General features: G+C 40.9%; 1 protein-coding gene across 5 annotated transcripts in view; it reads left to right on the plus strand.

The window, feature by feature from the left end:
* Positions 1-27,526, plus strand: part of LOC119436422 (protein SCAI-like) — a 132,577-nt gene that overhangs the window by 81,996 nt on the left and 23,055 nt on the right. For 3 of the 5 annotated variants that reach the window (XM_037703267.2, XM_037703268.2, XM_037703269.2), the window contains one exon: positions 8,900-9,277. The exons of 1 other annotated variant lie outside the window; for it this stretch is intronic. In XM_037703267.2, the coding sequence (XP_037559195.1) occupies positions 8,900-9,043 (144 nt within the window). In that variant the 3' untranslated portion in view covers positions 9,044-9,277. Of the gene's footprint in view, positions 1-8,899; positions 9,278-27,526 lie in introns of those variants that run through there. One more of the 5 variants, XM_037703270.2, reaches the window with a different exon arrangement.

The raw sequence follows: 27,526 nt of genomic DNA on the forward strand, positions 1-27,526 counted from the left end.
CCCCTCCCTCCCGTGCTGCCTTCCCGCTATGCTCCTTTCGCGTGGGACATTGCGTTGCCAGTTCCCCTTGCGCCCAATTGCAAGATACGCATTTGGTGCCGCAGCCCAGCGTCGCCCCCCCTCGCTCCCTCCCATACCCCCACGGCCTTTCGCGCGATGGAAGTCGCATTTGCTCTCTGTTGTGAAAGCGCGTCCCCCGCGCGCTTTCACTCGCAAATACGATGCGCGGCAACGATTTTATCGCCCTTGGACTCATGCTCTACGTCTCATGCTCCTCCTCCGCATCGCCCTCGTTGATCTCCTCTCCCATCAGTTGGCTCACCTCGTTGAGAAGCATGCTTGCTACCGCCCTTGTCGACGAGATTTTCCCACGGAAGCCGCATTATAACCGGTATTTCATCTCACGCAGCTGCACTGTAAATGGTATGCGTATACATGGAGTGCTATGGGAAAATTAACGGGAGTCTGAAAAGACCGTACTATATCTGGTCCTGCACTATAAGCGGTTACGTTATAAGTGGTCTATACTGTAATTAGTTATTTGAAACTCACATTATTAGCTATAAAGTATGTCCTCCTCATCTAGCCACTCTGCAAGAATGCCACATTCACAACACTCATAGCCGTTCTAAAAAAAAAAAAAAAAAAACTGTAGCAATCTTTCTGGCAGAAAATGCTTGTCCATCTGCATTTTAAGAAATAATTGGAAAAAAACAAATGAACTTGCATTTCCTTTTTTGGAATGTAGTTGTTTTTGAAGTGGTAAAAAAAAAAGAATAAAAGAACATGTAATAATGGGGCTGGATGTCTTGATAGATGGCATGTAGTTGTTTTTGAAGTGGTAAAAAAAAAAGAATAAAAGAACATGTAATAATGGGGCTGGATGTCTTGATAGATGGCACTTGATCATATGTATCTACCTTCTTTAACCAAACCTTAAAACTAGAGTGGTACACTTTAGATAAATGAGACCCACGGTATATTGTTTGTAGTCGTCTTCAATTACTCAGGCTATTTTTGAAGTGCAATTATTTAGTTCATTAATTACGTTTAAATAAGCAATATTTAAAATAATTTTTTAGGGTGTATGTTATATTTGAGAAGATGTGAAATGTGCTCAGAAACACCTAATTAAGTTGTTTCGTAAAGTTATTGCTGACATGGTTCTTTTTTTCTTTACGGCTTCTGAAGAAAGCCAGCGAAATATGAAAAAATGATGTCACTGCATGCTTGCATGTCTAGATACTCTCAATGATGTTTCAAACGAATGAAGCCCGCAAGCCTCCCCAAAAAGCCGACAAGTGTGTTTGCATCCGTGTTTGGTGCTGGCCTATCGCTTATCATTTAGGACTGTGGTGGATTTCATGCTTCACAACGAAAGTGCTAACAAACACTGGATGCCACGGCTGATTGGTTTCTTTCTTTTGCAGTTGGCATGTGGGCTTCATTCTCTTGAAACACGATTGAGTGCACTGCAATCCAGATGTGCGAGTCTATAGTGATGTCATTTTTTTTTCTATATTTTGTGGACTTTCTTTAGAGCTTGGAAAAAAAGAGCCACATAAACGATAATGTCATGGAAACAACTTTACTAGGTGTTTCTGAGCATGCTCTACAATTTTTCCAATACGACTTATGCCCTAAAACAAATATTTAAAAATTTGCCTAACTAAATGTACCTAATTAGCTAAGTAATTGCAGTTTGAAAGATACAAGTATGAGTCAAGACTGCTAATTGGGCTTGTTCGAGTGTTGTATACATGGTTATGAAAATTCAGTGTAAACACAAGGGACAAAGAATGAAATGCAGCGCTCGTGTTGTGCTTTTCCTTTGTCCTTTGTGTTTGCGCTGAATTTTCGTAACTAGTTTAAGTATTTCGAGACGACTAAGAACAATATGCCGTTGGTCTCGTTCATCTGAAAAGTTAAAGTATGGTTCCAGTTGCGTGAAACTCCCGGTATATGATGAAAACCACTTAAGTTCACGTAGACGTCAGTTTTATGTAGCACAATTTGCAGAGGTAAGTATGGAGATGTCCAAGAGAAATTTAAATATTCTTTCTTTTCATGTTACTATTAAGTTGATCGGCATTCACATGAAGAATAGACATGTACTGTGGGATAAAGCTTGCATTACTTTTGTGCAAACAAAAAAGTGGGTGTTTCATTTTTTTTATGTTTTTTTTCAAATGAATTGATTCATTGCTTTTGAAACAGAGGTACCCAGACCAGTAAAGTTAAATTGATGTGTGTGATTGAAGTAAGGCTTTCAAGTTCATTCTCGCTACCACTTGTCATTGCTGTCATATTCAGCTTTATAGTGCGAAGACACTGGCATAAAAGGTATGGAAACCACCATTTTGTTCAGGAACATCAGGCATTTAATTTTGAACCAAGCAGATCAAGGTTTATTTGTAACTTGTTGCCTGGTGTTCATTACTAAGCATTTAGAAGCAGTGACTAAAACTGATAGTATTGTCATTGTCCTCCTTTAGCCCCCTTCAGTCACAAATTATGACTGAGGATTCTTAAGGCTGACAAGTTTATTTATATTCCTGGGAAGACAGTGCAAACTTTGCAGAAAACATTTTGGAGTTGTAGCATGGATATCCCATCAGGCCAGTTGTCATAATTACAAAAATAATTGATTACGGGTATTAACCTTTGTAGATGCAATATATCATCAAAAGAACTGAAATATTTGTTTTAAGTAGGTGCACTGGTTATTGCGTTGAGGAGCTTCCAATGCAAGAAGAAAAAATTTTTGGGTTTTACATTCCGATATCACAATCTGAGCATCCAATTCATGGTACACGAGTTCTTTTGCATTCCGCCGGGCTTGGATCAAACCCGCAACCTTGTGCTCAGTTGTGCAACACCATTCGCACTGAGCTACCGTGCCGGGTTTGATGCAAGAAAGAACACTAGTTAATAGCAGTGATACGGAGAAACATGTTGAACTTCTTGTGAAACCTGGTAGTGCACATAATAAAGTATATATTTTTTTTTCATTATTCTCTTTACTAAAGTGACATGATATATTTTTTATTTGTTAGCTGAGAGTTACGTTTACATTCAGCTAGATGACTGAAAATGTGTATCTTGTCGTCACTAGTTGGAATAATAAAAAATGAGTTGTGTCCCCGTATGGAGACACCATGACTGAAAGGGTTAGTTACATTTAAAGCCAGTAGCCTTCACATAGGGCAAACAGGCATGGTACAGCCTTTGTCAAAAATACACTGGCTGCCAAGCTCATGGTCATAGCAGGTGCTGGGCTGTGTATCAGTGCTTCTGTCACTGGAACTTGCTTGCTCCAAGGATATAGAAAGAAGAGGATTGATGCTCTTGCTCTCCCTTTCCAGTGGATAGCAGAACGGCAAGTGTAGCATCCGTGTTGATCTACTTGTTTTGCATCGCACTGATTATTGAGGGAAATGCTTTCCTCTGGCTCCACCTTTGAGGGCTTAGTAGTAGTGATAAGGCACCATTGCATGTGCCAAGTTAGTTGATTTAATGATTAACTCCTTCATTACCCATTGAAAAGAATAAGGAGCATGAAATGACGAGAAAGATATGGTTAGAAACAATTTGACAAGACAAACGCTTGTCTACATGTCTACGCGCGTTTGTTTTTTCTACTCGTTCCTAACTGTGTCTTCCTCTTCATTTTGCACTCATTAACCTTGTCATTGGATAGGAACAAACTAGCCCAGCAAGTAGCAATGTTTCGTTATCCCACCTATTCAAATTGATCACCGGTGATCTATGATTTCAATTGCCGATATCAGTTTTCTGAAACCATTTCTCAGATACATAACACTGTCCTGTAGTTTGCCCAGAAAAATGGCTTTTAGAATCTTGGTTTTGTTTCTGTCACACAACTATGGGGGGATTTCTGATGCAGCTTTTGGTAAACTGAAGCATGTGCATTGTATAAAAACTTTGTGACCTTTGCCCTTTGCCACTTCCAATGAAAAAGTGTGTGACTCATGTTTACAGTGCATCAACATCGAATTTTTGTGATATCAGCACCAGCAGTAAATCAGAGGACGACATTATATAGTCAGATTTACAATCTCACAGTGCTGAAGGGTGTAAAGCGCCAGCTGTAGCAACTTGTTTAGAATTGAGCTCCTCCAGTAAGCTGCTGGGGCTCGACAGTGAAGGTCGAAGACATTCCTACTCAAAAACCAGTACCAGAAAAATTAACCTTTATGTGTTTTGTAACCAAAGAACAGCTGTGTGCCTATTATTTTTGTTAGAAAAATGTGTTTGGAATGTTTATTTGTGAAACGTATAATCTGAATTATAGTGTGCACACACGCGCACACACACAGAGACAGAGTCAAACCTCGTTTTAACGAAATTCGTGATGTAACAAGCTACAGTATAGACCACTTATAACGTAACCGCTTATAGTGCAGGACCGGATATAATATGGTCTTTTCAGACTCCCGTTAATTTTCCCATAGCACTCTATGTATATGCGTATCGCTTATAGTGCAGTTGTGGGACACGAAATACCGGTCACAGTGCGGCTGCCTGGAAGTTTGGCAGTCAACCTAGACGGCAAATGCTCCCCTCAAGCCACAAATACCGTATTTACTCAAATCTAACACGTACTTTTTTACCGATAAGACAGGTCCAAAAATTCCATGCGCGTTAGAATCGAGTGCGACCCTAAATCTGCATTACCATATAGCCGTCGGCATTTCAAAATGGCCGCCTAGCATGCGCGTCGAGCCTAGCTACTCTCGAGCCTAGCTACTCTCGAGCCTAGCTACCGTAGCTTCCTCCATGTGCTGCAGTACACGTGCTTAGGCAATAGTCTACCGTCTGTCTTCACGTTCTCTGCATCTGCTCTATCAGCATGAAGTACTGAGTTCGTCATGATGCTGCATTTTAAAAGGAAAGCGATCATGTGTGCGGATACGGACAGAAATCGGGCGGCATCACGGGCGTTCGAAGAATCCGAAACTTGCGTTCGGGACAGGCGCAAACAGAAGGAGAGGATTTTCGCCAGCAAAGCAATGCGGAACGATTTCAGTGGAAGCAGGACGTAATTTGTGACGATCCACTTCGGCGATACGATCGCCTTGGCCCTATCTTGAAAGCAATCTGCGACAGGGAAAGCACGCCGTGTTTTCACCGCTTATAGGTCATGTTGAAGTGAGAGGCATGATAGCACGAAGGTCAATTCGCTCGCCGCGCTTCGTCACTGAAGCGTTTTGACAGTTAGTTTCCGCGGTCAACGAGCGAGATGTGTTCATGTTTGCTTGTGTGCGTGTGACACCATGCTTGTTAATGAATTTATTAAACGAATACGGAACCTAGAGCACAGTGACAGTGACGGCAGAAATGCGCCTGGATTGTCCATTATAGCAATAAAATAGTTGTTATGGTTATAGTGTGGTACCGCTTATTGTGCGGATATTCGCAACTCCGGCGACTTACGTTATAAGTGGTCTACACACTCTTTTCATTTTCCAACCTTAGTTTCATTGAAAACCGTGAATTTTGTGACACGGTTTTGATTTAACAAAGTTTTTGGCCATTTCAAGCCTGTACTTGGAGCCTGTATGGCTAGTAAATCTAGCAAAAAACTATAATAAAGTCGGCTGAGGCAAAAGTTATTTCTAGCGCCTTTCTGCACGAAAATTTTGAGCGGGAAAACCGCCGTCAAAGCGCGCGCCAGGACAAGGTAGGCAGGAAACACCGCTGTGCCATTCGGCGTGTTGGTAAACAACTTGAGGAGGCCGCGAATTGCGCAGCAGCTCGCAGCGCACGGAGAAACGCCGAGAGCTGACGATTCCTTCTGAGCAAGGGGGATGGGGAGGCAAGCACGCGACCTACCTGTCTTCTCCTCCTAGCATGCGCGTCTGTGCGCGGACCACACACCGTATCTTCGCGGTAATAGAGAGTTTTAACAGTGGCGCTGTTTAAGCTCTTGGTTGCGCCGCGTAGTGCGAACAAAAACTGCACCTGGCGACGACATCACCGCGCGTTGCCTGGCAAACACCTCGTAGAGCGGCCTGTGCTTCGTCCCCTCTCTGTGCTGTGCACATGTTGCCTTGACATGCGCATGTTAAGAGAGCATGCGCGCGGCATGCGCTATGCTCGGGAGAGAGAAAGAGAAAATGAGAGCGAGAGAGAGAGAAAGAAATTGTAGCAGCACCAACAAGGCAACGCGCAGAGCTGCTGCCGCCACCGTCCGCGTTTCCCCGTGTTCACGCTGAACGCGTGCGGTGTCTGTGACTGCAGCAGGCGCCTCTGGCGGCGGCTCGGCAGGTTTCGACCAGCCACGCCCCGGCAAGTGTGGAGGTGTAGCTTGGCCGTGACGCCACCGGGGAGATAAAGCTCGGAGCTGTCGCGACGGCGGCAGAACTCTCGTTGACTCTGTGGCGAGTACATGGGACGACCAAAGAAGATCCGGACACCCGAAGAAGAAGCCGCTCATCTTGAAGCACGTTACGCGGCCAAGCGAGAATGTGCGCGGCGGCGGCGGCGAGCCGATTCGGAATACCGTGCCTAGCAACACTTAACATTTCCTAGCAAAACTTATCTAAGCCTAGTGAAACCTGGAAGAAGCTAGGTCGATCACCAGCTCCGCTGTTTACTCTAGCCTTGCACCACTAGTGCAAGCTGCCCACATTTTAGATTAGGGGACGCAAGTGGCTTGTGCAAGCCGCTTGCAAACTTGAGAACTGCGAACCTTACTTCATGTAGTTGTCTCTTTGCTATCACTATCAATGCTCCGCCTTTCTTGCAAAACAGTGACTTTTTTTTTTAGCTTGCTCAGAACGAATATTTGTATCTTTTTACATTTTTGTTTTCAATTCGTAGGCGCCAGCACGGTCAGCTATGGCGTCCAAGATTTACGGCGCTGTGCAATGGAACACACGCTAATCTCGGACGCTGTGAGCCACGTCGATGCATTGCTCTTGGCGTGTTCTGCACCCCACACGCTGGCACTCCATACCACGCTTTTATGGCCCGACCTTGCAATTTGTTTACAAGTGCTTACTAACAAGATACTATCCACCAGGAATGTTCTGGGAATTCGTGAAGTTGTCTTTAATGCTGAAACATTAAAACCTCAAATTAATGAAATAAGTGATTTAACGAAGTTGTTCGCTGCAAGTACAAAGAATACAACTTCGTTATAATGACGTTCGACTTATATATTTAGTCAGCTTGTAGTCAGCAATTTAGTCAGCTTCATAAATTTTGTTATTTATTGAAAATTTCTTTTGTGTGTGTGGGGGGGGGGGGGGGGCAACTTCTGTATTTGTAAGCATCAATTTATTTACTATGATTTATAATACTGCATTATATGCGAAAGAATTCTCTGTGACAAGAAACAAAATATTTCCTAGAACCCTGAAAAATAATTTTTCTATGGTAAAAAAAAAAAAAGGAGTGAAGCTCACCGGGCTCCTACATGCAAAGTCATGGTAGCTGTTATAACTTTGCCTTTGTCTGTGCAGATACATGACTGCATCAAAATATCTTTTTTTCAGTAGGACTTTATTTGAATTCTAGAAGTGAAGGTGTCTTAGGTGTATTTAGTAGCTTAAAACAAGTGTAGAACAGTAAAGCAGCTGTCACAAGTTTTTGCCAGGAAGCTGTTGCATGTCCACCACGACTCTGCTATATTCCAGTGAGGTTGAATGTGAGGATGTCAATACTCCTCTTCCCCTATATCCTTGGTGCTAGCGAGCATTAAGGTCAGACGTAATGCAGCACAGCCCAGCCCCCAATGCAATCACGGATGTTCCAGCCAGCACATTTTTTATAAAGGTTGTACGGGCAGTAATACAATAAAGGTGCATTATTTGTACACACACTTACAGTGGAAGCTAGATGCGTCACCTAACTATTTCACTTATAGGCACTTTGATAGAATAGCCTTGTGATGTCTGATAAGACATGTTTTCTCTTTCTGTAGCTCAGAGGCTCACCTAAGAGTTTTAACTTAAGTACCACTATAGGTTGCTTTGTTGTTTCCCACATTTTTTTTTTCTATGTCACTTTCTTTACATCTTTTATTTCATATTGGGCACAATCTTTGCTATTGCACATGATAATTCACCGTGCAAGAATATTTGGCTGGTGTTTAAGCCAGCTGTTAGTTATGACTTGCTTGATAGGTAGTTGCTCACTTGAGTTTTGTTGCATCAGTACGATCTTGCTGAAATTAGGGCATAACTTGTTAAGGTCATTGTTAAGTCATGTTATGCTGCATCATTTCAAGATTCTGCAGTTATCATAATGAGAAAGCATGATGCTGTTGCAGGAAATTGAAGTTCTTATCATGGTGCAGCAATGTTTTTGCTAAATTTGTAAGCTACTGCTCCTTGCAAAAAGCCATGTCGTTGTATTCACAATCCTGCACAAGTATGAAATGCTGACAGTATATAAATGTTGTAACAAAGTAAGTTTTCAGCAGAGTTTTATGATGCTAACAAAAAAAAAAGAATATTATTTAGCAGTATATAGCAGCATGTTTTGTAAACTTCTGTACAATTCTTGCTGCATTTTTACAGCACCTGAGAAGTGCTATTGTAGCGCACTGTGCCTCAAAGTGATATTGAAGTTTGGTAATGTTTACTACCAAAAGGACCTCTCTTTTCATGTGTGTGAAAAAAAAAAAAAAAAGTACTGCATTATTCAAGTGTGTAATAGCCACCGCAATGAACCGAGACCAAGTTAACAGAGAAATTTAAAATTGTTTCCTCTCCACATATTTTAACAAAGCCACACTTTTGTTGTGAAAACAGTAAGGAAATAGCATGTGACAATGTTGCATTGGTATTTCTGGGCTTGTGGCAACTGAACTGCTGTGGAACACTAACTGTTGTGAATTCTCCAAAGGAATTTTTTTTTTCTCTTTAAGGGGTCCAACTACCTGCCTCGGTCGCACCCCCCAATTCCTGAGAGCGAGGTCTTGGACCACCCAGCCTTGCAGCGCACCATTTTGGAGCTCGCAGAAGTGCTGGATGTGCGCTCTCTCTTTTCGGAGATAGATGAAGCTGACTGACAGGCGGTAATGTTCACCCTGGCCTGAGTGGGAAAATGCCACAAGCTTAACTGGTCTTTCTTCCTTTTCTGCCCACCTTCTTGCCTCCTCCTGCGAGCGTTAACACACAAGTGGGTGCTCTTTATCCCTGACACTTGACTCCTCTTCAAGGTCTCCTTCATGCACTGTGGTCAGGGCGTTGTTGCCATGTTTTCCCAGTGATGTGCTGCAACTGTTAGTATATATATATATATATATATATATATATATATATATATATATATATATATATATATATTTTTTTTTCTGAATGCTAAGGAAGAAAAGAAAATTGCAGTTTTTTTTTCAACAATGAAGATTTCACTTGCACAGCTGTATTCAGCTCTAGTAAAGCAGCTGGTGCACAGTGGAAGTTCTAAAGTAGGCCCTTGGGTATTCGGATCAAAGTGAAAATAGGCTTTAGTCATCAGAAAGGGTAATAAATGCACTGCCAAAAGTTGCTGAAGTTTATGCTACAAAGGTCATAAATGTTCTCAGCTTATCAGTAGCTTTCTTTTTTTTTTATTGGAAGTTGTTGCTAAATATCCAGGCCTTGCCATCTAGCATGTATTCTTTTATATGTAGTATTGTAAAAGAACCTATTATTGTACAAGCCCAAAACAGCTGAGGCAGGTCATATTATGCGCTTGTGTTGATGGAAATGCCTAAAGTTCATGAATATTGTTAGCTGATTTGTTCCCAAGGAATGACTTCACTGTATGTTGTTGTGAGGTGGTTTATTTTCGTTTTATGTATCGGGCTTGTATAAGTAACTATTGAAAAATTTTAGGTAAACTTGAATTTAAGGAAGCAAAGTGTAAGCATGCACAAGTGCATGTTATGTTGGTCAAACGACAGCTTCGTTCTGTCATCTTGACGCAAACAATATTGTTTGGTATGTAACTTGTTTTTTTTTTTTTGCTTGTGCCATAACATATCGAGTGATTGGTTCCCTATGAAGAACGACCTTTCCTCTTTGTATTCTGCAAAGTAAAAAGTGGACTTAGCAGCTGAAATGTGATTGAAGTTTAGCTCTCTACACATGGGAATTGTGAGTTGCATGATAGTGGCTGCGCAGTAGCTTGTAGAGTTGCTATGTTTTTTCTTTTCAGGGTCAGTACTTTATTGTTAAAAAGGTACTCACTGATAGTGTGTATGCAAAGTGCACACTGCTGTTTGTTTTTATTTCGTGCCACTACTGTAAACTTTATTTTGCCTCTTTCCATTCAGCAGTATTTCAGGTAATGCTTAACCTGTCCGCCCCCCCCCCCCCCCCCCAAAAAAAAAAAAAAAAAAAATCTAAGTTACCTATCACTGTTCTCTGACAAACCATGATTTGTAGACAATAGGTGAATCATTGATAATATTCCAAGCCTTCAGAAAATCTTAGTGCACTGGACAAAGGCAGAACATTCTCTTGGCATTAATAATACAAACGTGTTCAAGTAGCCTGTTTAGAATTAAGAAGTATATTTACAGCATTGTTAGGAAAATTGACTGATACAGTTTATGACATTTGCAGGTATTTCGCAATTTTTCCGTTTGTAAGGGGGGTTGAATTATCTTAAAGATGCAAATTTTTTACTGATGTTATTGCTTTGGTAGCAATAATGTGACAGCCTACTTCTTTCGTATCTTTGACATACTTTTAAAATTAATTCATTATAGTACCTTGAGGTGAATTATTTTATGTGTCAAATTTTTGTGAATTATATTTGGTTTCAGGTTGTCAATCAGCTGAACTAACTGATTTCACGTACATTGTATGTGTCTCACAGCAAACATTTTAGTCAGGACTGTTGACCAGAGCCAACCTTAATGTCACTGTATTTGTTCTTTTATATTTGGACATTGAGGAGGAGTTTGTCTACAATTTCAAACACATGAAACATATCTGTGTGTTGAGGGATGCCTATAAGCCTGCTGTCACATTAATTTGACATATTGAGTGGCTGGCCATATTGCGCAGATCTTGTCGCAAGTCATGCCGGAGACCATCCTAATGTCCTGCAAAGTGAAGCTAACCATATCAGCAGTAGTCTGACTGCACACACTTATTTGGTTATGTGAATCACTGTCAAGCCTCTTCTTGTACTTAGTCACGTCACTACTTTTTGTTGAACTTTTATGACGCATGAGCACAAAGTATAACACAGAGTGGCATATATTTGGGTTCACATTCTAGCATCACTTACTATCCTCTTGCTAGCTTGGTGTTTTGTCATATCTTATGTTTGCAGAAAACTTCATAGTCTGCTAAAAAGCAGGTAAGGTTTTCACTCAGGTATAGAGGGCTACTGTGCATGAAGGGACAGAGCTGCATAAGTACTTTCCAATGTAGGGTCTTCAGTGCTAAGATAACCTTTAAAAAAACACTTAAATGTTATTGATGCTGTACAAACTACAATAGTGCTACTTCATCTCTTGGTCATCTGGGCGCAAAGTGTAGGTATAAATTGTTTGCTGGCCAAGCAGATGGGCTACTCTGGTGCATTATTGGGAAATGGAAATGTGCACTAGCATTGGCATTTTACTGAATTGCATTTCAATGGGGCAAAATACAAAAACTCCTGTGTCCCGTGCATTGGGGGCACGTAAAAATCCCCTGGTGGTCAAAATTATTCCGGAGTGCCCCCCTACGGCGTTCCACACAATCAAATCGTGGTGTTGGCATGTAAAACCCCATAATTGGCATTTTACTGATTTATGTTGCAATCATAGCACATCGCCCAGTGCACCTTGGCGTCTAAAAAAAGGTGGAATGAAGAGGGCCCACTTTGCCTGTACGTATTTCAAGGTGTACATTCATTGAGAGAATTATATGAGATAGACGGGTATTGCATAACAATAATGTTGAGAAAGCTTAGCTTTGAGAACTAGGTAAGCTCTGCAGCATAAAAATATGTTGTACTGTATATAATTGAAAAGTGAACCTTTTGCTGATTGCTGCCCTACTATGCACCTGCATTTTGTGCCTGCCTTACCAAATGATGCAGCTGCAGCAATGTAGTTTGCTGTGTATCTGATGGAACTGTGTATGGAGGCTCGTGCAGCCAGGAACGGGCAGTTGCATAAATGCTTTTTAGTACGTATGTGAGCAATACCTTGAAAACTTGCTGTACAGTGAACATTCAGTGATAGAACAAGTTCAGTTGTGCATCATTCTAGATAATGAAAGATTCTTGTGCAAAAACAACAAAAAGAATCTTTTTGTTTTCTTGCACACAGTAGGTTGCTCTCACTGAATTTTCGTCTGTCAGGAAACAAAGTTAAGCCTAAATGATTCTCATGAAAAATTTTAGCAAGTAGCTACTGATATAGTTTAACCTTACATAATACTTTATTCCTGAATGCATTTGTTTGCTGATTTCAAGAAAATCTACAACCAAAAGCCTTTATTTTTCTTTAGGTGGCCAGAATGAAGCTTGTTAAACCTACAATTTTGCAGGAAATTTTAAAAATATTCTCTTGTAACCTTTAGTGGAATTGTAACTTATTAGGACTATGTCTTCTATAGGGCGTACTGATGCGAAATTTTAGTAATGTACTTTTCTTCTGCGATGAATAGTTATTAACCCAACAGTTGTGGTATGCAAGTTAATTTGCTCACTAATTACTAATCGATATGTCAGATAACCTAATTGGTGTTGCAGGCTTAGACCACACTGTGCCACAGAAAGCTTAGTGCTTCTAAATTTCCTAAGTTTATTCAGGGAGCTTAGATAAGTTTATTGGGAGTGCAAGCCATCTCCTGTGCCTCCGAACCATTTACCATATTTTCCAGTGTACAAGTTGCACCTTTGTTATTAGTTGCAGCCGTCTTCTAAACAGCTTCTTGAAGAAAAAGTTGGTATATAAGTTGCAGCCTTGTATAAGATGCACTTTCTTGGTCAGTTAATGTGATGAAATGTGGCTATGAATGTTTGCATTTTTATTGCAAAATACCTTTGTGATTGTCTTAGCATAGCTGATGTGCAAAATATGCTTCTGCAGTGCACAGTCCCAATTGGTGATCATGTGCAACATGCACTGGGAGAGTGGAGCACGTACCTTGCCAGTGCAGATTGTGCTTTTCTATATCTCTTTTTAGGTGCATTGATTTCCTGTGTGTAAGTGCAGAAGGAAAACAGTACTCCAGCACATCATGCAGAAGTATGACCACTTTAGTGGCAGTTTTGCAAGTCGATTTATTCATCGAAGTGCTGTAGCTCGGTTCCAGGTTTCATCTGGGTGCACAAATAGCTTAAGCTTTGCTGTAGAGGTTTCGCATGTCTTTATAGGGTGCACGTTGTGGCATGTCACAGCACATACTGGGCCACCTAACATTGGATGAATGGCCCACATGGCGATTGAAAGCACAGTCATGGTTGGCACAGTGCTGAGAAGCTGAGTGGTGCTGATATTGGATTTTTTTGTCACATTATTTTGCTACACATTGCCTCCAAAAATTTTGCATTATTATCACAATCTTGGAGTCCACACAGGTGGCCGTTACTGTCACCACTACGTCATGCACTGCCTATAGACCTACACCACGGCGCTACGTCACGAAAATGCGGTGGCGCTGTCGTCGGAATTTAGTTTCGCTTGGTAGGCACTCCGCCGCCGAGCCGCCACCCGTGTCGCGCCTACCACAGCAGTCGCTGGGTTTCGCGGGTGGTTGTGTGGTTCCATCTGTGATGTCTTTATTCTATGATTTTACAATGAAAGAAACGCAGTATGTGGACGAGCTGAGTTGCTTCGAAATACGCAAGAGGCTAAAGTTTTCATAAGTTTCCTGTTGATGAAAACCGTCGCAAGGGCCGCCACGGTAAAAAGTGAAAGTTGGATATTCTAATACCAGATCATTCATTATGCGAAAAACATTTCGTAACCATTAAGCTTCTCTTTTACTTTCATTAGCCCAGAGGATATGGCTCATGTCAAGCAGTATGAGATAGCATTCACTTCGACAAGTGCTGAATGCTGTGATGTAATATTTTGGAAGCTAGGGAAAAAAAATTAAAGAAAATTAAAATGAATAAATGAATGATCACCTAAGCTGCATTGACGAAAATTTTAAAGAAAGAAACGCAACTTATACCCGTGTCACACGGGCTTTTGGAAGGCCTTCCAACCGATAGTCAGTTGACTCAAAGGTCAAGTTAGAGCTGCTACAAGGGCGGTTTCGAAGGCCGCCGGGTCAATAGTCTATCGAGTCAACGGAGCACCCTACAACTCTATCGAAATCTCGATGGCCTTTGAGCAACGAAAGCGGAAACAGCGCGAACATGCCCTCTCGTTCACAGTGTGCTCGTACTCGCGGTTAGAAAGAACAAATCAAACCAAAATGCTCTAAAAATACTATATATGAGTGTTATTAATTAATCAATAAAGCATTTTTGCCACTTGATATGTGCGAACTGTACATACTCTCCACAACAGCGATGTACTTGTGTTCATACACTCTCCCTCTACTCCATGTGCTGCTGGCTGCCGTCATATCGCCGCCATTTCGCCGTATAAACAAATATAAAAGAAATTGTAGTGCTTTTAAGTGGTTTTAATGTTGTTTAACATTTGGTGACACGAAAACGAAAATAAAGAACTGCAGCGCCACACAATTTTGCGAGAAACGCCTGAACCACTCAACGACCTTTCAAAAGTGCCGTGTAGCAGCGTGATAACTCCTTTGAGTCGATAGAGTTGTGGCATTTCGAAGGCCGTCGACTGGAAGGCCTTCCACATGTGCCCGTGTGACACAGGTATTGTACACTGGAAAATATGGTGTTCGCTTCTGCCTCATGTAAAATTTCTTTGTGCTACATACAGGATGAGACAAGACTGGAAAAGGAAAGCCACAATGAAGGCGAGCAGAATGTTGCACATGCTCAGAGAAGCAGCAGTGGCAAAATGATTAGGGTAAATGCTTTTTACTCACGTTTGTGTTTCTGGTTTTAGCAAATACGGGGAGGATATGGTAGAAATTAAACTAGTTTATACATAAACTCACACTATCCTGCTTCTCTGGCTTCTGCATCAGCTGTTTGTGACACAGGCAGCACTTGCCAAACTATAGCAAATTTTGCTCATATCATGCACGGTTTCTGTTTATGTCACGTTTATGTCTGGGTCACTTTTTGAAGTAAGTTGCTTGTGCAGTCTTTCAAGATCAAATTAATCATTCTTTGTCTGGATGCTGCCAGTTACTTATTTGGTCAGCAGTATCCATGTGCACAGAGGAATTGAACACCTTAGGCATCTCAGCTTTGAAATTTGCTAAAATGCAGCAATTTGTTTTAGCATGAAATTGCCTCTAGTAAAGGTAGGGCTGCCAGATGCTTTTCATTTGTGCATGCATGTGTTTTGTGCATGCATCTGTGATTTTCTTTGGAGCAGCATGAACAAAAGAGAATGCATGCATTGCTACGTGTGAGGCAGTATCTGCTGGGAAATGCACACAAAAGATTGTTTATATCAGCCTGGTGCTAGCTATGCCTCCTTTCAGGCTGAAAATTTGCAGTTTTGCTTTCTTCTATCTTGCTTTCTTCCCTCCTTCTTCCCTTTTGATCGTACCTCTCTCTCTCTCTTCTTTTTTTTTTTTTTTTTGTAACTGAGGAGTTTATATATGGCTCACGAGAGTAGGCGATTTTTTATAGAGACTGTGTGTTAGGTCATGTGCCCGCAAAAAAATCTTGGGGCTTGCTTTAAATGAGATTTGTTCACCCAGGGCCAAACTGCATGAATTTTGGTCCTGATTTCTGCAGAACAAAACACTCAGATCCTTTATTTAACCTGTCATGTCTTAAAAGAGGAATCAACAGGGAGGATTTTTGCAGTGGAAGGATTATTGTAGTATCATAAGCACCACCAGTGAACACCCTCACTTCTGCAAGACACCAAAGTTGTATTTTCATTGAAGCTCCCTCATGAAAAGCCCAGTCTACTGAAAACAATCAGGCAACTTCTCAGCCCCATGGATAATTTTACCCCTCGAGCAAGATATGACTCCCATTGTGGGGAGGTCTGTTTCATGTCATACTAGGTCTTTCAACTGAGTAAATAAAAATTGCTCTAAATAAGGCTTGTGGAGATATATGAGTGGATTTGTTCAAGTAACTTTACACAGTGGCAATTTTTTAAATTATAATGTTTATTACAAAAATTGGTGCAGAAAAAGGGAATAATTTGGTGTAGATGCAGTAATTACCTAATTAATCTGAACTTGTAAACGTGGGGAGAATTAGTATAGTTTAACACTCGGAGCCGCTATAACATTAGATCCACCTTTCAAAATTGTGACACTGCTGGGTGCTGTAACTTCATAAATTTTGGCTTATTTAAGGACTAAGGATGGAAATGAGTGTAAAGAGCACAATTTTCAAACTTTGAAAAGACCTCTCTGATACGTCTGTCAGTGATGCACAGCTGTCATTTCCTGGCTGCAATTATGCTGGCTTGATGATGAAATTTGGCAAGGCTTAAGTGTTGGGCACCAAATCCCACTGATCTCATAAATGCACATGATAGAAGCTTTGTACATATTTTGATAGGGAATGTTTCCAGTGTCATATAGTTATACATTACTGAACAGACAGGTCAGGGACAGGTGTTCATGTCTTCCCAGTTCCTGTTTTTTGGATCAAAGAAGTCAATGTTTTCAAGTTAAAGCACCTGGCATCACACTTTTGAAAACCAAAAAGCAATTTTAAGAACATTCTGTAGGGACTTGAAGTTCATTAAGATAAGCAGTCTGCATGTTCTTCTTCAGCGGGTTATTATAGTGCCTCTTATTGACTTACTTGAATAATATTTAAATAATATTTTAAAGCGTCTGTCACTACAGTTAGAGCGACCCTAATGAAGGCACAATATATCTTGCATGTCGTTTTAGACCTTTTTGGATGCCTTAGCTGCAACGTTCTATATTAAGTTGCTGGGGTCATTTTTGCCATCACAATGTTGTGTCACTCTAGAGATAAAACATACTCGTAACTACACTTGGAAACATTCCTTCATAACATTTCGCTGCTGTCATTTTTACTGAGAGTGAAACTCAATATTAACTTGATTCTGTTTTGGAATGCTGTCAAATGAAATATAAGATGCTGAAATCGGATTCTTACAAAATTGATTTCAGAAAATTATGAAAAGTTTTGCTTTGCCATTGTTAAGGCCCATATGGTAAAAAGAAAGGCATGCTCTGCTGTTCCTATAACTTAAGCCAAATGTCTCAATCAGAACATGTGTTTACTGGTTTCGTGATGAAGCAAGTTAAAAATGAGTTGCAGGTCTTTTTTTTTTAGTGACATGGTAAGAAAACACCCTGCAATGTAGGCGAGACAATGCAGCTCCCATCACATTTCTGTATAGCAAGCGAACAGTGAGCGTCTAGATTGCAGTAGTGACATGGACTTTTGCAGGCTCAGAAAGAGCCTTCTACCAAGCTCGTACGCCATATAGACACCATTTCACTGTTTGTGCTGCAGAAAGCCATTGTGGGCTCAGGAGATGGTAGTAAATGCTGTTACTGTACTTAGGAGCATATCATATGCATGCTCTGTGCAAAGCGTAACAGCGTTATAATTTACTGTAGGATCATTGTACCTTGGGCCAGTTGGTTAGTCATAAAAGAAGGAACCTAGCACAAACAACAAATGACAACAGAAAAAGAAACACATACGATGGGACGGGTGCTTGTTTGTCTGTCTTGCAGTGAGTTGTTGTTCTTTTGTTTTTGGTTTTTGTTTGCACTCAGCTGTAATTGTTTACATCATTGTCTAGTTACTAAAAAAATGAAAGAACTTACAGGTTTTTGTGTGCTAAACGAATTGATGTCTGCAGAAATGGTGAACTGTGTAAGCCAGCTCCACCAGCGTGCTTTAACACTGAATGATGGCCAGGCTGTGTGAATGTGCTCGACTTTCTATTTTCAAATGGTGAATTTAGACAGCCAATAGTTATAACAGTGCTTATGTCATGGCATATTCATGAAAGCAGTCATGGTATATGATATTCTTAATTTGAGATACGTAGCACTACCACTGCACCAGTAACACTTTGGAAGTTCTGATCCCACAGTTCTTAGTTCGTTCTTAAATGCTAGTCTAGTCACAGGTTCACAGGTCACCTTGGTACTTGTGAACACTTCCTCTCTGATACATTTCACTCAGCATTCCTTATCTTCCTTGTCCTGTAAGCTAGTTCAGCTGTCACATTATGTTGTGTTAAAGTAACCAATAATGCTCGGCACATGTGTTGGACCTTCATCACCAATTACAGTGATTTCAAAGCACTAAACACAAGAGGTTTGTTATAATTGTTACTGTGGTTAACCGTAGGCTGTGGTGGTTATTATTCGATATGATAACATGCATATACATTAGACAGAGAGGAAGATAGGTCGCAAAAATCTAGTCTCTTCTGAGGCTCTGGGTCATGCAGGGATGACTGTTTACTATGGTTTGCTAAGTCCTTAAAAGAGGAATTATTCTCGGGTGTACTCAAAAATACCTGAGGGATTGTGAGAAAGCTGTTCTTGTTTTTCTTCCAGTGGTAGAATGCTGCCCCATACTCAGTTTTCTCCCTTCTCACCAATGCATTCTTGGAGTGTAACACTGCAGCAGCTTGTGCTGATATAACTTAGAAGCTGCTTATGCTTTCATTGTGCCAGTATAGTGTACTGCACTTGATAAGGCAGCCATATTTACTGCTGGTGAATGTTGACCTCTTTGCACCAGTGCTCCACCTCATGAGGAGGTGTTGTTTTGTTGTTTATGGCCTTCTGCCTGCCATACTCCAGAAGCCTTTCTTGTCCTACACATGAGGGTAGCTCTTGGTCAGGGTGAAGCATCAGGCAGGCATGATGGAGCTTTGGCAAGAATGAACCTTGTCATATATTATTTCTGTTGTTTCCGGGTCTTGGGGCCTGCACAGTGCAATGAGCGGTTGCTAGATTGCACATAACTAGTCAGCATACCAACTCTGTAGCAGTTACTGGCACCTTTTTCCACCAAAGAAAAAAAAAATTGCTTGTTCTTGCATGCACACAGCACCCTTCACAATTGCTAAAGCCTTGCTGCTTACCACAGCAGCGTGATCGGTGCACTGTTCTTCTTGGAAGCTGTGCATTTTTTTCCTCCTGTTGCATTACACACATCTAAGCATTATTTATTGCACACAGCACTAGGTCTGTTTTGATAACAGCAGTGATATTACATTTGGTGTGTGTCCATTGTGAATTCCAGTTCGATGTGCTTGGTACCGCATTATGAGAGAATGTATTTTCAGCTTATTTAGATGGTACCTTTGCACATTGTAGCGTGGCAAGATCATTTTGTGAAAATGTGGCTGTGGAAGCTGCATATAATTATCTATTTATTGACATTTTGCTTTAAATTGCTATGTGCCTGCCTTAAATGTTTTTCATTGTGCTGTTTACCTGCACTTCTGTTTGTGTAGTGTGTATTCAAAAGCTGTGTTTAAGGTGAATCATTCTTCTGTTTTGTAGCAAGACTTTGTTTTATGTAACATTTTGCTGCCCTGATGAGGTGCAGCGTTGTGTGCATTGTTTTTATTGCAGTTGTTAAATTTCTTGCAGATTTTTAACCCTTGTGCCATCATGTTGCTAGTCTTAGAAGCTTTGAATTATTTATTTTCTAGTCATATCGAATTCTGCTCCATTTTGTTAGCTCTCATATGTTTTCCTCAAATGTCCTCAAGTGTACTGACTCAACAGTCTGCCTGCCATGTTACTTGATGAACATTCACCATTTACAAAGGTTGTTTACTTGGAGTATGGCCAGTGCACAGCAAATTTTTATGCTGAGATGTGCGTGGCACAGTAATTGCATCTGTCCAGAGCTCTTTTGGGTCGTGCTGATGATGTTGGCTTACATATGTGGGGCTGTGCAAGAGAACCTTATCTTTTCCACTCTCCATGAAGTATGCATAGTTTTATGCCAGAGGCATCAGTCATGGCTGTACACATTCAAGTGACTACTTTTGTATAAAGTTCTTGCTCCACGGAATGCTATTAAGCTGTCTGGCCTGCTTAAGTTTGTTATACCTATTACAGGACCATTTGAATTGAGCATTGTAGGTTAAGTTGCTACATAAATGCCTTGGCTTTTTTGGAGTAAGGCTACCTTGTGTGCATTAGCTAAAGCAGTGCAGTTAATGACTTGTTAGTGCTTTTCCTTTAGATTAGGTTTTAGTATTCATCCAGAATGTTAGGCGTCATAACTGTTCTTTCCTTCTTTTCTTTTTTTTTCAAAGGCTTTCTAATTTGCATAGATACAATCAGTTCTTTATTAAACTTAAAGAGGTTATTAGATGGAAACTATTATCATAACACTTTCACAGTATATTCACATTTACTGAAAAATGCATCCTGAATGTTTTCCACAGATGTGATGGCCAATGCGTTACTATTGACTAATGGCAGCAGTACATAGCACTGTTACCAGTGTCAAGTTTGGCATTAGGTTCATGCTATTTTACAGAACTTTAGCAGGCATATAGGGCTCTAGAGAGCACTTTGAAGTTGGCAGAAAAAGTGCATGAAAACAGAAGAGGTTCACCTTTCACTTTAAAACAGTTGTATTGCAGCTGTTTGACACATTGTCACCAAATGACTCATGAATGCCTGTTTTGTGCATGTCTTTTCTACTTGAAATAGGTTATTGAGGAACTCAGTATCATCAGCTAGCATTGTTAATCTTAATTAGGGGGGCGATCCCTAGCAGTAGCACTGTATCTGGCCTTCACTAGTGGTTTTTCAGTGTCATAGAAGCAGCTCGAAGGACACAGTAGCACAAATGGTTATAGGGCGAACTAGTACACCAGTAATTTTGTATTCAGTTTAACTCCGGAATTTATCAGCAGCTTAGTAAAGCCATCTGTCTTTTGGATCACTTTTCTTTTTTGATGCGTACTTGGTTCTTAGGCAGGACTTAAATGTAACCCTCGAGGCCATGATAATGCTACGCAGCTGTGATTTAAGATGTGGTTTTCTCTGCATTTGTCAGCAATTCTAGCTCTTTGGCATAGCATCAGCAACCAGGATTTCGTATCTTCCAAGTCACCCAATCTCCCTTCTTGCCATTCTGTAGCGCAAAAACAACTGTGCTGCCATACAGTAAAAAAAAAAAAAGGCAAGTAATGCTATTCCAAATAGTGTGCCAGCAGCAACTTGTCAAACAAGCCTTACGAGAGCGAGCTATGTGGAGACTGAAAATTGCATTGCTCAACTGACTCCACTGAGTACCTTGTCTCTACTGCTTTTGTGTGTTTGGTCTCTTGCACCAGTCACAGTTGTGCACCTGCTTCCCATTTTAATGTGGTGGCATACAGCCATTTGGTGGCGTTTCGCTGTTTGTTCTCTTTAGTAACTCCAATTTATGTAGTATCATGGCAAGGACTTTGCCTGCAATGTAACCACTAAAATGGGTGATTTCATGCCCTCTGCTGGACAAAGCTGTAGTCCTAGGTGGTCAACTACTACTTACAATTTTGCTTCCCAGTCTTTTTAAAACTTTGGAGCAACATTTTCTCAGATCACTTGTGACAATACTCGACACTCACCCAAGATGAGAAAACATGGTTGTGGTTAACAAATATAAAGTTCAGATATTTATTTCTTCACGGAGACGGTAGAACTAGCTGCATTCACTGGTGTTATTCTTGCCAAGTTTGGAAAGAACCTTCGAGCAAGCGACTTGAAAAGGCCTCCAGTATTGATGTGGCTGAACCCAATGACGAACCAGTTTCACTTGCGTGGTTGCCAGACCTTGCAGCCATTTGTGTGGATGGTGGGTAAGCCAGAGGATGATGGTTGTGCTGGCTCGTTGCTTCTGCTTGCAAGATGTTCACACTGAACATCATTTTCTTGGAGCTTGTACTTTGCCTTACCTCTCCAGTTGGACTGCCCCAATTCTAGGAGGAAAAGTAGTTTTTGAAACCTACTCTTAAATAAAAATGACTTTGAATGAATTTTGGACCTATGGCCAACTCATTTTTCATAGCTCTCTCACACAGTTGCTATATGTTTTTGTCAGAAAAAAAAAAAGAAAAGAAAAGCACTATAAGCAATTGGGGGAAAAGTTCTGGTAATGCATCATGCAAATGTTATTGGGATGCAGTTTTTATGTCAAAGTGTTTGCACATACCAAAGTTATGAGCACAGCTTGTGCAATGTTGCTACAACTATGTCAGATGAGTACATCAAGGGCATTTAAACTGCAATTAAATTCCTTGATTGCTTGTTACCACTGAAATGACTCAAGAGAAATGCTTTCAATTTAATTGAAAGCTCAGCACTGGTGAAGGTCAAGCTTCATGGTTTTCCATGTAAGTCTCAAGGTACTCCATAGCAAGGGCTGCAGAACTTGCTCACCATAGCAGACAAGAATTTTTGGTAGGCACAAATATTTTGCATAAAATTCATTTGCTGCCTTTTTATGACAGCCTCACAAGTTTATGCAGTCATATACAAAAAACTGCAGTGTGCACTCTTAGTACCAGACAACAAGGGTGCCAGTATTACTCTAGCAGCACAGTTATGTGGTCTTGGGTCTTGGCTAGCTAAATCTGATGTGAAGTAGTGCAAGTAAAACATGTGCGAGGCCATCACTTTGTCAAGGTTTTGGGAAATAAGTGATGGCCTTGCATGAGTAAATATTGTAATTTTTAAGCTGCATTGTTGTACAACAGGGAATAACCATCTACAATTTACTTTGCAAACATGAGCTCCCATGCAACAGCTTCACTTTGTTGCTTTTACATCATGTAGTGGGTGAAGGCATGCATTAAAGAGAGAAAAATCTGGTAACATTATTGGTATCGCACATCTGTGCCTACTTCACGAAGGCTTGCTATGTGCGCACTGCTGCAGCATCGTGGAACAACTATGTGTCTCTTTCACCTGCTGGTAGCTGAACATAAAACACAGATCCTTTTTATGAACAAGAAGAAGAAAAGGAACCGAGGGGCCCGATTTTTATTAATCATATCATAAGAAGCCAACAAATAATGACAGCAAGGACAACATAGAGGAAATCACTTGTACTTACTAATTGAATTAAAGAAATGATGATCATTAGTGTATATTTATGTCCACTGCAGGGCGAAGGCCTCTCCCTGCGATCTCCAATTACCCCTGTCTTGCGCTAGGTGATTCCAACTTGCGCCTGCGAATTTCCTAACTTCATCACTCCACCTTGTTTTCTGCTGTCCTCGACTGCGCTTCCCTTCTCTTGGTATCCATTCTGTGAGTTACAGAACATGGCCGCTGGATAAAAAAAAAAAAAACTTTTTTTTATCCAGCGGCCGTGTACAGAATGATAAATTAATGGAAATGAAATGATAAATTAATGGAAATGAAAGTGGATGTAAAAACAACTGGCCGCACGTGGGGACCGATCCCACGTCTTCGCATTGCGATGCTCTTACCATTGAGCTACCGCGGTGCCGTTTTCCCATCCACTTTCCGGGGTTTGTTTTACAACTAGTACTAAATCTGGGAGTGTTAGCCAGCGCCACCACTCACAAACCAAGGCGGCGGATGTGGAACATCCTTTCTGCCGCAGGCGTCACGAGCGCGTGATCTTTTTAGGTGATGGCAACTGGTCAATAAACCCACATATGCTACCTGAAGGCATCAATGTTGCCGGATTCGAGCCCTCATTATGTAATGAACGAGAAGAAAGGGAACCGAGGGGCCGATTATTATTAATCATATTATAAGAAGCCAACAAACTATGACACCAAGGACAACATAGGGGAAATTACTCGTACTTACTAATTGAATTAAAGAAATGAGCAGGCGTCTGTAGTGAAGCGTCAGCATGCGATGCTGGTGATGCTGGCGCTTCACTACAGACGCCTGCTGACCACCAGGACAAGCCGCTGGCATCCACGCCAGCAGACTCCACTGCCAGCCGGCATGGTGACCACTGCGGTTTCCGGTACTCCACAGCGTGCCACGAAACAGTGGAGCAGTTTGGTAGCTGCCATTTAGAAATCCCTGAATCAACTTTCTGGAATACCATATAGATTACAGCTACTATTGGCAGAAGTGAACGTTTATGTAATATTAAGGAAGGGTGAGACATTTAAAGGTGGTCTGGAAGAATTGCAATCAGAGAAGTCATGAACATGACTACTTTTTTAATTCTCTATATGGTATCAGCTATAGCTGGACTGTCTAAAAAGCTCAAGATCTTTAGAAAACCGCATATCAGTTAATTTTTTTCAACTTTTCACAAATGTACGTTTTTCTTTTTCTAAAACTATTACTAGTCACAGAGGTTTTGAGTTTTCCACCAAGGACAATAGTATGTTTCACATTTTGAACTAGAACTATGCGAGATACATATACAAATTGAGTCAGAATTCTTTTTTCCTTTTCTCATCTGTTATTAGCTGCCATTATGACATGCTTTTTATTCATTTACAAAACTCCTATTAGCACGTGGCTATACTAGTTCCAAAGTTGTACAAGGCATTAACTCAAATGTTTCCAAAATTTCATTCACATAAACCCAGCAATATTTTCGAAAAACGTACAGAAGCGTTCTCAAATAGCGTTCTGAGGTAAATGCAAATGAAGAGGTGTCAAACTGTAATTTGTCAAAGTATACTAGGATTATAGTTTTTCATGGTCAACATTAGTGCACCTGTTCACTTTTAGGGGCGAAGCACCTTAGGGAAGCGCCTTGTCCCTCGTAGTCCTTAGCTCTGGTTTACTTGGAAACCGCTAGGGGCCGCTGCGGTGCACAAGGGCTATATAAGCGCTGTATATACTGTACACATGTACAGTATATATATATATATATGTATAAGTATATATATATGTATGTATATGCATGTATATATATATATATATATATATGGTATATGTACGCAAAGCTCCGGAAGCCGGCTTCCGGAGAACGCTTTCGGCGTTTTGCCCGAATGATCCCGCCGTGCTTTGCCCACTCATCATCATTCACTTCGTGGATATGCGGTGTTTTTCTTTTTCTGCGGTCCTTCCTTTGCTGTTTAGGTTCAACTTTCAGATTGAAGTCAGTTTTTTTATTTTTACTCTACTTGAGTCCACAAATATTTTAGAAGTTGCGCATACCAAAGTATTTTATATTTTTTTGAAGCTTAAGACGCACTATCAAAAGAATTTGAAGTAAAGAAATCACAATTTTAGGCCAAACAGCCCAAACCTTTACGCGTGGCAAATTTTTAATGGGAAGTCGGGGGGGGGGGGTATCAAGTGCAGTTTTCTCAATTTTTTTTCCAAATGCTGCAAAATGTTGCAGATACATAAGCAGCCATATTCGGAGAGGAAATAAAGCCAGAGCATGCCCATTATGCAGTTTTTCAGTGGTTAGTCATTTCTGACTGGGACTGAGTGTGGACATGTACTATCGACCAAAAAAGTTTACCGACTACGGGATCTCGGAAAACGCTAAATATCCGAGCAGCCTTTAAAAGTAGCTAGTAAAACTGTACATCACAATGACAGTAGAGGCTGGAAATGGGAATACCAGGCTGCGTTTTCATAGGCGTATCTACCGGGGGGGGGGGGGGGGCAGGGGGGGAACTTGACCCCCCCCCCCCCCCACACACACACACTTTTGAAAGCGGGCACTGTTGGCTGCACGCTGGAGAGTCCAAGAAAACCACAGTAAATTTTCTTTCTAAATAGAGTGGCTTTTTGCTGCGTATCCCCTGCTTGGGCAGCGAGGCGAGGACTGTCTTTTGTACCTCCTTGGGACACTCTGTAGCGGATGATGTGCGGGATTTGCCATATACGCTCGCGTTGCAGCGAAGGCCTAGCGCTGGGCAGTTCCCGCCCTAACAAATCTCAGCTTGCGCTACTTGCATCGTGCCTAGCTTTTGGGGCCGATAAGTCTGTATTTGAAAACACAATAAGCTTGCCATATTTACCCTGCTGGCGAGGGGTAGGGGCGAGGGTATAAACAATTATAATCAGCTGCACTCAACGACTGATGTGCCTTACACGAAATCGTCGGGTTATCAAATGCTGGAACTATTTAATCTCTGTCCAGAAATAGCCTACCCATTGTTGCAGTCTCAGTATCTTATCACCATCAAAAATATAATCAACCCTCTTAAAGCTAGGTATAACTGTAGAATTTCACTGTGCGATCACGACTTAATGTAGACATGTTCGTGAAAATGACCTTGGTCGAAGGTCATTTCAATACCAATAGAACACCGACTTTAATTTTTTCTAAAGGCTTGTGTCACTTCTCACTTTGCCGATTTCATTTTCAGTCTATTTGCAAATAAGAGCTGCAAATTGTTTCCCGACAGTAGCAAAACAGCAGATGTTTCATATTGTGAAAAAATTAGGGCCACTTTTTGGTAGCGTGTATCGAAATTTTGCACTGTGTAGGTTGCTTATGGTGCTCCCGAAAACAGTTACTGAATAGTCTCTCCCAATTTTTATGCGTTATACAGGGCATTCAGTTGTTTTCCCCCGGTATTCTAGGTAAACTATGAGGAGTACTATGCGGAGTTATTTATTCGAAGTACGGAGAAATGTTCTGAGTGACGAGCGATAAATGTTTATTCTGTGTAGGTTCTTTACAGCCTTTGTAGAAAGTTACTAATTGCAGCGTTCCAGGGTGTCATGCCGTTGCTAATTGAAATGTTTCCCAGACTCCTAAAGCAACAGCATGAGAAACGGTCAAAATTCCGTCAATATAGAGAAAATTTTAAGCGCAGTGCGTTGCAAAACTCTCACTTTCCTGCTTTAAAGCAAGTGAATCAGATAATTACTAAACCCTCGTTTTCCATGTGTTTTCGTGCGTCATAAGTCTGTTTTACAAGTGGTGTAAAACTAAGACGGCTATGCTGGCATAATGACAACTACAACTGAGATCAAATTTTGCAAATATAAGTGGAAGAAAACTCCAAGTTTATGTGCGATAGTAAATTCTTGTTGATGCAAATACAGATTTTAAAAAATTATAAGCAAGTGTTCGAAAGTATTGTGCAGCTGCTAGGTTTCCCAATGTCCCAAAAGAACTCTGCGTTTCAGATATTTTATACATTGAAGGAATAGACAGGTTTTAAGTGCAACTCGTTGCATATTTTAACGTTTCTGGCCTTACCGATAATTATTGTACCCTGATATTTTATTTCTTTTTACATTGTCTGGCGTGATATACTTGGTTCGCCTGGTGTCCTCACCGAACTGAAGGCGGCAGCTTCATTATGTTTGGTGACTGTAAGGACAAGTTAATAGGTGATGTGTAGGTGAATTTCAGAGTAGATGGGTAATTGGGGCTTTCACAATAAATTACGTATAAGCACTCTAGAGTGTTATGAGCATGTCTAACGAGCGGGGAAGAATTGAGCCGGCTGCCCTGGCAGAACTATAAAAGCCATCAAGACCAAATTTAGTGAAGATTGGTGGTATGCTATGGAAACTCTCAGTGCGAAGTTAAATGCGGTTGGATCAAA

This window comes from Dermacentor silvarum, chromosome 1 (genome assembly GCF_013339745.2).
Source record: "Dermacentor silvarum isolate Dsil-2018 chromosome 1, BIME_Dsil_1.4, whole genome shotgun sequence".
Classification (NCBI taxonomy): domain Eukaryota; kingdom Metazoa; phylum Arthropoda; class Arachnida; order Ixodida; family Ixodidae; genus Dermacentor; species Dermacentor silvarum.